At 41.1% G+C, this 14,195-nt stretch overlaps 1 protein-coding gene across 5 annotated transcripts in view; it reads right to left on the minus strand.

The window, feature by feature from the left end:
- ARHGEF10 (Rho guanine nucleotide exchange factor 10) overlaps nucleotides 1-14,195 on the minus strand; it is a 115,011-nt gene that overhangs the window by 51,276 nt on the left and 49,540 nt on the right. For all 5 annotated transcript variants that reach the window (XM_030489806.1, XM_030489810.1, XM_030489807.1 and 2 more), the window contains 4 exons: nucleotides 13,347-13,439; nucleotides 11,879-12,049; nucleotides 7,297-7,442; nucleotides 3,712-3,887 (listed from right to left, as the gene is read on the minus strand). In XM_030489806.1, the coding sequence (XP_030345666.1) occupies nucleotides 3,712-3,887; nucleotides 7,297-7,442; nucleotides 11,879-12,049; nucleotides 13,347-13,439 (586 nt within the window). The remainder of the gene's footprint in view (nucleotides 1-3,711; nucleotides 3,888-7,296; nucleotides 7,443-11,878; nucleotides 12,050-13,346; nucleotides 13,440-14,195) is intronic.

Raw genomic sequence — 14,195 nt, forward strand, 5'->3', positions numbered from 1 at the left:
ACAAAGTCTCTTTAGTCTGGTCGTCTTAAATAAAATCACCATGAAAAACTTTTACAGCTCACCCCTTTTGTTCTTGAGAACCAGAGAATGGAAAACTTGAGGTGGCTCCTTTCACTGCAGCACCAAACAGGTAGGCATCCATCTCAGCACAGAAACCACATTTCATAAGCCATCAACACTTCACATAAAGTGCTGCAAACTCATAATAACATGCGCCAGGGGTCTGAGAAACTGAATCTCTTAACAGTATATTTGACTTTTGCTCCTATACTCCCATTTAAGGAGCATAATACATAATTGTATTTTCAGTGATTTTATGTATAGATGGATGACTTGCAAGTAAAGGTTCTGATTCTCCTAGAGTGGAATATAGTACATTTTGATGAGAAGTTACAAATTTGCTTTTGACTATACTTTTTATATTTTCAGAAGGCATATTTAAAATATGCCATATTAACCAAGCTGTATTCATTGCTTTTTCACCCATCCTCTTTTTTACTGGAAGAATACAAGTAGCATTTAACTTTCTTGGTGCCCTCTTTCCATAAATTTGATCCAGCTTCTCATCCATTTTGATTGAATGAGTACCATTTACTAGAATATAGCTATGCAGTAAACTTCCTAAAGCCAACTAAAAAACCCCAACCCTCTAATAAACCAAAACCCAAGGAAATAGCTAGCAGATAAATCCCTTCGAGTACTAAAATCATTCAGGATGAAGCAGCATATATTAGCAAAAAAAGATAACAAACATGTTAATTTGCTTTAAATGCTTACAGCATCTAAAATAACAAAGACAGAAAATTAATTTAAAAAACAGTTAACAATAACCTAGTGCTTGAATGATCACTGATTACTTTTTCAATTCTTCTATGAGGTAACATGATCTTTGAAGATCCCAATTACCTATAGGCATATTTAAATGCTCGGTGGCCTCCATTAGCTTTCCTCCGGACACATGGGATGTCCAAGGTCCTTCCAGTGTTTAGAGTTCCTACCCAGAGCACAGTATATTTTATAGGTGAGGAAACTGACGTACAGAAGTAGCAAGACTCATCCACAAACATACAAGCAAACCCATCACAGAGTAAATACTAAAACTCAGAACAGGGAAGAACAACAGGAATAAAGCAAAAGCACATCAGGGACAGAAGCAGCAAAGCAGAACACACTCTAGGAAAACTTTCCTGCTTTCCCCACCATATCCTCTGGGCACACAGTTTCTTCTGCCAAAAGACAAAGGGTTAAAAAAGAAAGTGAATTTAACAGCCCCTGAATGCATCCTCCTCTAGAATTCAGAGACAAAAGACTGGTACGCAAAGCAGAGCTGGGTAGAAAGCTGCAAACTGAGGACTTTGCCAAGTGAAAACCAGGTTCACATAGCCCTTGCTTTCCACCTTAAAACAGTACTACAGCGTGTCCTTGATTTATAGGTACTAATAAAACCTATCAACCTTTCAGCAGCTGCATATTATAGCCTGTATGAGTAATTCAAATTCAACTATTAATTTCTTTGTAGCATGTAAAGTTTCCATCTTTAAACTATACTATCCTCGTGGAAAGCACCAATTGCATTTAGCGAATAAAAAATAGTGAGATATGCTTATGACAGTTGGCTCCTCATAAAAAGGATTTTGGCAGAGAAGAAAGTGCTGTGATAAGAGAAATGTAACTAATGACCAGTCATTCTTACAAGGACACAACCAGAACCCAACAAGAATCCTTGCTAATCACAGCAGTAATGTGAGAATACCAGCCTCACAGGGGTCAAGTACTTAACCTGGTGTGCTGCAGATACAAACCAACTTTTCTCAGTTCTCCAGAAATGAAAGAGGAGACCTTCCCCTACTAGTTAATGCTCTTACACAGAATCATCACTATTGTTTATCTCTCCAGTTCCTACAAACTGGGAAAGAACTGAAAATAAGGTTTGAGACATGGATCTATACAATTGAAAAAAGATTTTGCCTGCAGCATCCCAAATTGTTCTTGGTCATTAGATGTTATTAAAACCACATACTATGAGACCGCTGGGATGTACTTTGCAATTTGTGGTAAATACCCAATAGTCTCACCAACGATACGATACTACCATAATAAAGATTGTGTCATCATCAACTATAAAATGCAGCATCTTGGCGGATGCAAATTAACAAGCAACAATGAACCGATACACAAAGTCTTACCAGTCCTTCGTTTCTGCAGTAAGGCTGTCCTTTCTAAGCTTCTGCAATCTTTAGCAGCCAAGAAGACTGAACAAAGGGGGCAACCCTACAGAATAACTAACACAATTTGGTGTGTATTCAAACTCGTCTATACAGGCCAATTAGACAAGTCTACATTCAGAGTAACAGCTAGCACAGACATAGCATAGCAGATTTTCTTTCTCCCTTCATGCTCCACTTCCCCATCTGATCTTGCTGACAGAAAAGGATTTGGTATAATCAGCTGTGAAGCCACCGCACAAAGTTGCAGTAGGAATATTCATCAAGCTGTTCCTCCCACCTGCACCTATGAGACAGACCCCCAGTTCTAAGTAATATACTCCCTTATTACACTCCTCTCAGGGTCATGCATGCAGCAGCTGGTAAATGATAATAGAAGAGCTTTAATATCATTGCCTAAGTAGCCCATTAATGCTAAAAGGAGTTGCAAGAATGAAGTCATCCTTGAAATTGATACATAAGTACCTACAAAAATTTTCCCTTTACAAAGGGAGGACCAAGAAGACCTGAAAAGAAGCACCTTGGAGAATATGTGGGGTATTAAATGCTGCATCTGCACCTCAGGCCATCCCGAAACATGACATTTATGCCTCCTTATAGCACAACTGTGGGAAAATTCATGATGCCAGTGGTGCAATATTAAACAAATATACTGTGAAATAATTCCCTGAGCTAGCACTGAAATTCATGTAAATTTTAGTCCATTAATAGGGAGCATAATCTAAATATATTAAATGCATATAAAAGTATAGTATTTAGGCAAAATACAGGATATAAAAATAACTCATTATACATGAAAGTCTAGCTACCAAGTAAATTCTTGAAACTCATACATCTCTTGAGGGTAGTTGGCAGGCTTGTAGGAGGGATTAACAAGTGCGGAAAGAACTTGCAAATTTCAGAGTTTGAGGTCATTTTTGGAAAAAAACTTGGAGGAAATTACCTATTGGCATATTGCTTCAAAAACATTCATTAAAATTAAGATTGAAGGGTTTTTTTCTGAAGCACTTGTTACTATGTTGTATGGATGGAATACTACATATGGGCAACTTCCACCTTGCCATTACTCTTTGTGTACACTCTTATTTCACAGCCATAGGGTGGCAGGTCATTTTTATTGAGAGAAATGTCCTTGCTTTAACTATGGGATAAAGAACATATGCATGACCAGCTACCATGGGACAGCCAGAACACCACACCAAAACAACCTTTTTGCATGCCCACGCACATTCATGCTTTAAAACTCTTTATGCATTCATGCATAAAACTCTAAATTAGGACAAATAAGAGTAATTCGTGTTTCAAGGCAGGAGACTCGCTACCAGTTTATGGATTTTCAGTTTCCAAAGAAAGAAGCTGTATTATTGTTCACATTACAGAAGTCTTCATGCACAAAATCCTTTCTTTTGCTTTCAGTATCCCACTGAAATTCAAATATGGATTTTAACAAAAAAGTCTGTAAGAGTCAGTAACTCCTGTCACTTACTTGGCTTAGAGTTAATGATGACATTCTCAGCAGAGTGCTGGGGTGGAAACCTGCAGTTCTCTCCTTGGCCCTCACTGCTGCCGTACTCTATGACTTCCACTTGTCCCAACGGTACGCTCCACTTCAATAAATACTTCTGGCCAGTTGTCACAGTGCCACTGCTTTCATACGAAGAGCTGGAAGATGCACAAATTACTGCTGTGACAAGCAACTATGTTTAATGGCATCCTATTTATTATTTTAGCTTCTAAAATCTGCTGTTTATCAGCCTGAGTGCCATGCAGAACTTGAAACAAATACGTGCACCAGGCTGACTTTTGAGACTGACCTTTCCTGGAGTGCAAAGAGCAGCTATGCAGGTGCAGATAGTCTTGTTTACAAACAGCACAGGACTGCCAACAACAGTCCCTACATTTCTATAACAAAACATAAATGACCATCTTTTAAGACCAATGTGCATTTTGACATCTTAATACAAGTGCTTAGGATGATACTTTGGCTCCATATTTTCCTAATTCTTTTGAAACAGTGCTCAAAAGAAGTAATTGCTATGTTTAGAGAAGTATGGATGATGGGACCTTTGAATGACTACCGGTAGCAGGAAGGGAAACATAACCTCCCAAGGGCTTATGAGCTAACATTTCTGCCGAGCCCCACAGCCTAGGATGTCCTTTACAGCAGACCTGCTGTGGCTTCTGAGAGTAATCCCACGTGAGCTGCTGCTAAAGGAAGTGTATATCACAACACACATTTCAGAGGGAAGAGCACACTGGAGAAGCTCACTTGGAATAGAAATGGCATTAACACTCCTTTTCCTTTGTTTCCTTCATTCCCTTATTCACATTTAAGCACATATATTTGTTATAAAGGACAAAAGAGATGTAAAAGTGAATAAAAAAAGGTCTACTTCACAGAAAGGATGACTGAAATACAAAAGTTAAATGCTTGGGAGAAATCAGCAAAATGCATTTATTAAGAACAGTACCTAAATGCTAATGTTTAGATTATTAGCTACCTATTCACAACAGTCATACTTTTGTTTCAATGAGGAGGCAAGTATGAACAAAAACCGCAAGTGCCACAGCATAAGTAAATATTTATAAACTCTTGATCTAGTTCAGAAGAAAGAAAACAAGACTAGGCAGGACACAGCTGTTCAATCAGTAGGGACAGCATCCGCCCTGTCCAACTGCTGCTACTTAAAAGTTGGGTCTCCAGTTTGAACCGGTTATCTAGGCTACATGTGAAGAAGGAGCTTCAGAGGGTCTTGTACTCTGTAGAAATACATGTCTTTTGCCGGCTATAGAGGAACCAATGGTCCCCAGGCTGCTGGGATGTCGACTGTTTCTGTAAAGGTTGGAAAAAAGGTGGCTGAGAGCAGTGAGCTGATCCATACCACGCAGCTACATGTAAAGCTTCTGAAGTCTACAGCTCCAGGGGAAATCTGCAGGCATGCACCTTGAAAACCACTGCTATAACAGAAGCCTAGCTTAGAAAGATGCCTAACCTCTATACAGCTAAAAAGAAGAGAAATAAAGCTCATGCTGCGTAAGCCAAACAGGCAAGTGCTACATTCCATAGCATACCCTTATTTTGAACAAAAAACTTCTGGACCAGATAAAGGTGTCACATGAAATCTGGCATATTATTTCCTTCAGTTCCTAACTGTATTTTGCATTACGAAGTGTCATGGACACCAGCACACAAAGGTAGTTTCTTCCACCTTAAAAGCAATTCATGAAATTGTGAAGGAATCCTAAATCCACACACACAGCTTGCAGTTGGAACCCACCTCTTTCACCAAGAAACTCACAAACCTTTGCTAATGAATAAAGCTAAAAGTGCGTTCAACTGTTCTAAAAACTCACTGTTCTATAAACAAGCAGGTTGGAAAGCATACGGGGGCTGGAGCACCTCCTGTATGAAGACAGGCTGAGGAAGTTGAGGCTGTTCAGCCTGGAGAAGAGAAGGCTGCGTGTGAGACCTCATAGCAGCCTTCCAGTATCTGAAGGGGGCCTATAAGGATGCAGGGGAGGGACTCTTCATTAGGGACTGTAGTGGTAGGACAAGGGGTAATGGGTTCAAACTTAAACAGGGGAAGTTTAGATTAGATATAAGGAAGAAGTTCCTTACGGTGAGGGTGGTGAGGCACTGGAATGGGTTGCTCAGGGAAGTTGTGAATGCTCCATCCATGGCAGTGTACAAGGACAGGTTGAATGGATTCTGAGGTAACATGGTTTAGTGCAAGGTGTCCCTGCCGATGGCAGGGGGGTTGGAACTAGATGATCTTACGGTCCTTTCCAACCCTAACTATTCTATGATTCTATGAACTGCTAGAGAAAAACATTTTTAAACTTTTTTCAGAGTCAGCAAACCCCCATGACACATGCATGCACAAATACCATCCCAAAGGAAGTTGTTCATAACTAGTTAATGCCCATGGGAACAACAGTGCTGTGATAACTGGAACTGCTGACTTCATAAGGAACCCAGAGACTTGACATAACCATGAACTTTTCACATGGAAAATGAAAACAGACTGCACATTGCCAGTTCAGAGACAAATACAGAAAATCCAAGACGATGGTATGGAAGAAGATAAAATATTAATGGTTAAAAGCAATTTTCTTGCAAACAGCCATAAGAAAACATCCAGGTGTTACTAAGGAACTGAAGAATTTGTAAAGAAAAAGAATCACAGGATAATTGACATAAGCTTGTTGATTTTCTAAAGTCCAGTTATTACATGGCACTTCTCACGCCCTAACATGAAGCCGAGCATTCACACGATTACAAAAATCTGTACTGCATTCATACTTCAGTAATAAACTAAGATACCAACCCATGTTACGCTTAAGAAAAGCTGTTCTTGGAAGATATTAATGGTCCACATTTTCTCTGTCAAAATGTACCATCACATAAAGCAACTAATGATACAAGCAACATCTGAATGTGAGTGTGACCTTGGCATACACAGAGATATAGTAATAGTAATACAGCCAACTAAAACACAGAAGACACTATGAAAATATGCTTTTTTCAAAGCACCTCAGCTTTAATCCTTCAATGTTTGTTCTCAGAGATAAAAGCTTTTCCCAGCTGGAACTTTGTTAGTGAGTTCCAGGTTTGTTCTGGCTACATGTATTAGCTTTGTGCTTTGTTTTGGTTTTTTAAATTTGCAGATTATGTCAAGTTACAGATTTGAGAGTGTGTGACAGTATAATTTGAGGAGAAAAAAAAAAAAATCCTACCTTGGCATGCCTGTGCTCTGCTAAACACTAATATGCAGCAATAACTAGATATTGCAGAGCATTTCTATCTGCAACTTACATAATTGTCTTACAAATTTATACTAGAACTTCCAAACATCGGTAGGCAGTTTAGAGGACTGCAACAAAGCTAGTTATCTATTTATTATACCTACTCCTAAAAATCATTAGCTATAGTAAAGAAAAAAAAAAACAAACAAAAAAAACCAAACAAAAAAAACCAAACCAACAACAGAAAAAACAACAACAAAAAAAACGGTGTAATGGTTTCCAGCTGAAACTGGAATGTTCATTTAAAAAATATGAATCACCTTACCGAATATTTACTGTTGCACACATCAGCACATCATTTAACACGAAAAGCCGTCGTTCTTTGGTTTTGATAATTTCTCCTTTGTCATTGTAAACTGTCTCTACCATATCATCAGTCCGGATGAGGTATCTGTTTCCACTGCTGAGTAGCTAGATTTTAAAAACAATCAACATTGTATATTATGCATGGTATATCCAACAGCTGGTGCAAAAAAATAAAAGAGAATACAATGGGTTATGACTTGCCATCCTAATGTAAGTGCTCACAGGTGGATTTGCCAAGTGAATTAAGCCTCTTTATTAATTTGCTTTTCATTTAGAGAAATAGCAGCTTCTGCTGCCATCAAAATGGCCTGCAGGGATTTTTGGTCTTAATATGGAATGTAATTGCTCTGAGAATCTTTCACACAGATAAAGGTCCCCAAGCAAAAAAAAAAAAAAAAAAAAAAAAAGGAAATACAAAAAACAATGATAGCTTCCACAATATCTGTTGTTTCCTTCCCTCATCCCACCTTTTAGAGCCCATTTAAGTGCTAAATGTGGTTCTAGCTGCCCCAAAAGGGGAGGTCAGGGTGGGAGGATCAGACTGCTGAAAAGACTATATGTACAACAGATACACAGCATGTAAATAGGTCCTGCCTTCAAGGGCTGAGGATCAGCACTTGTGCAAGCATGAACTAATCCCTCACAGGTCAAACACCACCTCTGTAGTGGCCAAGAGAACAAAATGGTCCATAACTTACTTGTTTCCTATCCACCTTCTTCACTGCCTGTTTCACCTTGCCTGGCATTGTTCCAAAACTATATGTGCACACATTTTTTGATAAATACCTTAAAACTAGTGTGTAAAACTAGTTGACTTCTATTATCCTAAAAACTATCATTTTTTGCATCACAAAAAAACTTCCTTGCACTGCTTCAGCATGTCCCCACTACTCTACTACATTAGCACCTGTAATAAGTGCTTGGAGCAATGCAGAGATGTTCCAGCTGCCCCAGCCATTGAGTCGGCTTCATTTGGAGCTCTGCTAAGGTGCCTCTATACAAACGCCCGTAGTATGGGGAGCAAGCAAGAGGAATTAGAGATGTGTGCAAGGCTACGGGAATATGATGTCATTGGTATCACAGAAACATGGTGGGATGGCTCCTATGACTGGAGTGTCGGAATGGAAGGTTACAGGCTGTTTAGAAAAGACAGGCCAGGCAGATGGGGAGGGGGCGTTGCTATCTATGTCAGTGATAGGCTGGAGAGTATGGAACTCTGTTACCTCATCACCCATCCCCAGACAGAGTGTTTGTGGGTCAGGATCAAAGGGAAAACAGCAACAGGGGACATTACAGTGGGGATCTGTTACAGGCCGCCTGATCAAGAGGACTCTGTGGATGAAGCGCTCTACAGACAGATAGGAGCAGCCTCACGCTCGCAGGCCCTGGTCCTCATGGGGGACTTCAACCATCCTGACATCTGTTGGAGGGACGGTACGGCCCGGCACAAGCAATCCAGGAGGTTCCTCGATTGTGTGGAAGACAACTTCCTCTTTCAAGCAGTAGAGGAGCCGACGAGGAGAGGTGCCATGCTGGACCTTGTGCTCACCAACAGGGAGGGACTGGTTGGAAATGTAACGCTCCAGGGCAGCCTTGGCTCTAGTGATCACGAGATGGTTGAGTTTGAGATCCTCAGGACGGTGAGAAGAGCGTGCAGCAAGCTCACTGCCCTGGACTTCAAGAAAGCAGACTTTGGCCTCTTCAGGAACCTCCTTAGTAAGGTTTCATGGGATACAGTCCTAGAGGGCAGGGGGGCCCAAGACTGCTGGTTGATATTCAAGGATCACCTGCTACGTGCTCAAGAGTGTTGCATCCCGACTAGAAGAAAGTGCAGCAGGAGGGCCAGGAGACCTCCATGGATGGACAAGGAGCTGCTGAGGAAACTTAGAGGGAAAAAAGAAGCTTATAGAAGGCGGAAGCAAGGACGGGCGGCCTGGGAAGAATACAGGAGCATTGCCCGAGAAGCTAGGGACCAGGTTAGGAAAGCTAAGGCCCAGCTAGAATTAAGTTTGGCAAGGGATGTAAAAGATAACAGGAAAGGATTCTATAGATACGTAGCAAATAAAAGACAGACTAGGGGCAATGTAGGCCCTCTCCAGAAGCTATCAGGAGAACTGGCTACCATGGATTTGGAGAAGGCTGAGGTTCTTAATGACTTCTTTGCCTCAGCCTTCACCAGCAAATGCTCTGACCACACCACGAAAGTCTTGGAAAGCAAATGCAGGGACTGTGAGAACGAAGACCTTAGGCCCACTGTAGGAGAGGATCAGGTTCGAGATCATCTTAAGAACCTGAACGTGCACAAGTCCATGGGACCTGATGAAATCCATCCACGGGTCCTGAAGGAGCTGGCGAATGAAGTTGCTAAGCCACTGTCCATCATATTCGAAAAATCCTGGCAGTCAGGTGAAGTTCCCGATGACTGGAAGAAGGGTAATATAACCCCCATTTTCAAGAAGGGGAAGGTGGAAGACCCGGGGAACTACAGACCAGTCAGTCTCACCTCTGTGCCTGGCAAAATCTTGGAACAGTTTCTCCTGGAAAACATGCTGAGGCACATGAAAAACAACGAGGTGGTTGGTGACAGCCAACATGGCTTCACTAAGGGGAAATCCTGCCTGACCAATTTGGTGGCCTTCTATGATGGAGCCACGGAACTGATGGACAGCGGCAGAGCAGTTGATGTCATCTACCTGGACTTGTGCAAAGCATTCGACACTGTCCCACATGACATCCTTGTCTCTAAATTGGAGAGACATCAATTTGATAGATGGACCACTCGGTGGATAAAAAACTGGCTTGATGGCCGCACGCAAAGAGTTGTGGTAAATGGCTCGATGTCCAGTTGGAAACCTGTAACGAGTGGTGTCCCTCAGGGATCGGTGTTGGGACCGGTCCTGTTCAACATCTTTGTCGGTGACATGGACAGTGGGATTGAGTGCGCCCTCAGCAAGTTTGCCGATGACACCAAGCTGTGTGGTTCGGTTGATACGCTGGAGGGAAGGGGTGCCATCCAGAGGGACCTTGACACGCTTGTGAGGTGGGCGGATGCCAACCTTATGAAGTTTAACCAAGCCAAGTGTAAGGTCCTACACCTGGGTCGGGGCAACCCCAGGCACTGCTACAGGCTGGGCAGAGAAGAGATTCAGAGCAGCCCTGCAGAAAAGGACTTGGGGGTGTTGGTTGACGAGAAGCTTAACATGAGCCGGCAGTGTGCACTCACAGCCCAGAAAGCCAACCGTATCCTGGGCTGCATCAAAAGAAGCGTGACCAGCAGGTCGAAGGAGGTGATCCTGCCCCTCTACTCTGCTCTTGTGAGACCCCACTTGGAGTACTGCATACAGTTCTGGTGTCCTCAACATAAAAAGGACATGGAGCTGTTGGAGCGAGTCCAGAGGAGGGCCACAAGGATGATAAGGGGGCTGGAGCACCTCCCATATGAAGACAGGCTGAGAAAGTTGGGGCTGTTCAGCCTGGAGAAGAGAAGGCTGCGTGGTGACCTCATAGCAGCCTTCCAGTATCTGAAGGGGGTCTACAAGGATGCTGGGGAGGGACTCTTCGTTAGGGACTGTAGTGGTAGGACAAGGGGTAATGGGTTCAAACTTAAACAGAGGAAGTTTAGATTAGATATAAGGAAGAAGTTCTTTACAGTGAGGGTGGTGAAGCACTGGAATGGGTTGCCCAGGGAGGTTGTGGATGCTCCATCCCTGGCGGTGTTCAAGGCCAGGTTGGACAGAGCCTTGAGCCACATGGTTTAGGGCAAGGTGTCCCTGCCCATGGCAGGGGGGTTGGAACTAGATGATCTTAAGGTCCTTTCCAACCCTTACGATTCTATGATTCTATGATTCTATGATACTCCACCCCAGGATGAGTCCAGAATGTAATCATCTGTAATTTCACAAAAGCAATAATGGAAGCATTTATGCCCCATCTCATGGGAAAGGAGGAACCATTTATGATGCAAATAAGACAAGCAAATATATATCCACAGTACACATAGCTACTAACAAACTCAAATGAAGAAGACTGCTCCTTCCTTCTTACTGAATGTCTTCTACTGTTCTTTAAAGACATTTCTATTGTATGATCCAAATGCATGAATAAAGTAGACTAGGATGTTCCTTAAAACAAGGTAGGTCTTGGACACATTCGATAGCACATCTTGAGCTGACCTGTAGCTGGAATCACTACAGTAGAAGGAACTGGTTCCCTCCTTTACACAGGAGTAATTCCTCAGTTCTGGGGTAAATTAAAAGTTGAATTTTCCCATGCAGAAAAAATGCACTAGACTTTTCTATCCAGCACTGCCACAGAACACCAATACTGCTGCTGCTATTTCAGCGTGCCACTCACTCCAGCACACAATGATTTAAGCAGCAAGTCTGTTCAAGGTTACATAGGTCACATCTCAAACCTACCACTAGAATGACCCCATGCTGTTGACATTTACATAAAAATTGCAAATATCTCTTTGGTCTGTTTTAGAGATTGCTCAAGGCCCGGAAACTAACTCTTCCATCATACATTCCTACTTTTCTCACCTTGTTCAGATAACGTTCATTCATTGCTTTTGCTATTTGTTTTATTTCACAGCGCTGATCTGCATCCCTTTTCCTTTCATTTAACTTCTCTGCCAGTGTTTCGAGTTCTGTAAGAGCCATTTGTAGAGGTAATCTGTCGGGATGTCCTTTATTAGTGTTCTTCAACATATCCTGAGAGGAAATGATAAAACAAACAAATATTCGATTTCATTTCAAAGTCAAGTTCAAAAGATTACAGGATGTACAGTTTACCACGACGTTCTACCTGAGTACTACTAATGAATAAGACCAATGAATACCTAATGAATATTCAGACAGCACATTGCTTACTGTCCTGAATATCTTAATAGTTCTTGAAAAAGATACTGAATGGGGTCATACAGCTCATTTACAGGGCGAAGGTACAAAGAACAAACTTGAAAATAAATATAAAAACTGTAAATATAAATAAAAAAGATGCACATAATATTAAGCACAACTTGAAAATCAATATTATAATACGTAGGTGTCCATAAACAATGATTTAAAACTTTTCTGACATTTACTGTCATAATAATATTGTATTATCTTTATTACTATTATTATTCCAAACCAAAACACTGACAGCATGCTCATCCTCAAGTAGGAGAAAGTACTTACTTCATGGTGGTCACAACAGCTTCTCAAAGTCATTCCCTTTTGTAGGGATACAGTAGGAACAATTTAAATTATATTTTTAATTCTTTCCCTCAGCGCTTAAAAATCTCTGTGTATTCATTACTGCTTCCTGCCACAATAAACTCCATCTCTTCTGCTACTTCAAAAACTCTCGCCATGGCTTCCTACCTGCATGCTCCCCCAGCAACTACCTCTCTCCCACCGTAATTTCTGGACCTGTACCCCAAAGCCTCACCTCCTCTATGGCACGTGCAAAACACAGCTAACTCATAGCACTCACTGAGATGGACCTGTCATGATCTTGACGGAGTTACAAACGGCCTAAGTTGGTCTGGAGCAGGTCTACACTGGGGAACTGTGCTCTTCCTGCAGCTTGACTGCCTGCTCAGACAAGACCTGAGGATTTCCTGTCAAACCCCAGTTTCCATGGGAAGGAAACCAAGATGCTTCAGGTCAGAAGGAAGCTTTTCCACACTTCAGCAGATTCTGCGAGCCAAGTAGCCAGGGAGAGAGTGCACTTTTATTCTATATCCCACGTATATTCTGAACTATCTGAAGCACAAATTACATCCTTTTGTATTTTTCTTAAATGGAAAGTAATGACACAAAGTCCCTAGTGGTGTTTTTATGTGTGATTAGCTAACGAACTGATATGAACAAGTAGCATATCTGAACCACAGATTTACTGCAAAGTGACATAGAAGCTAAATCTAACCTAGCAAGTAATCAAGCATAAGTCTAGTTTAGTAAGATTTTCCTGCAGTGTATTTACTAACTGTCCCTGTAATCGTACTATTTATTTATTATTTACCTGCAATAGTAGAATGAACTGTGGAAAGCGCTGGATAGGTTTCATCATTAAACCATACAGTGTAATTCGATCAGGGCTTGACTCCTGGCACTGCTGCAATGCAAGAAAGCCACACACTGTTTACTTCCATGAACATATTTCCATCAGTAACAGAATGAAAGTCATTCTACATCATTTACATTAATTATAACAGTGGTGCTGTAAATTTACTGCCATTTACTATAAAGATTTAATTTTCAAATATTAAATATTTTTTCAAAATCACTAATAAAATATGGCATGTCACTGGCCTGAAATACCTCCTTAAATCAATACAGCTGGGATAAAGCCGCACCAGCAATGCAGCACCTATGCATATATTGATACAGCACATTCATGCTTTTTACATAAGCAAAGCACTGAAATGTCTGCTTAACTTCAAGCACAACAAAGGCAATGTACTTGTTCAAGGTCCTAAGTTTGAAAAATGTGATCTGTTGATTTATAGCCTGTAATTTACTATTGCTGCTCTATTTCTTGGGGCTAAGAGACTATAAATCTCTAACTACCTATGTGTTTTTAAGAGGAAATCTAAGGAAAACATCATAATCTCAGTGCTATGCAAACAAAAAGAAATTTTCATTTTCTTTATTAAAAGTAACTAAGGAAAATTACATTGATTTATGTCTGGAAAGAAAAACACAAGAATCCAAGAATCCATTACTTTGGTTATCAGGACTGGCAGATAAAACCAGGCAAATTTCATCTGCTTGTGCAGAAAAGCCCTGTTTGTATAAGGCATTTCAACATTTGGAAGTATTTTGGCCAGCTGACCCACAATAAGGACAGTAGAGGAAATACTCAAAAACA

The sequence above is a fragment of the Strigops habroptila genome, chromosome 6, assembly GCF_004027225.2.
Source record: "Strigops habroptila isolate Jane chromosome 6, bStrHab1.2.pri, whole genome shotgun sequence".
NCBI lineage: Eukaryota > Metazoa > Chordata > Aves > Psittaciformes > Psittacidae > Strigops > Strigops habroptila.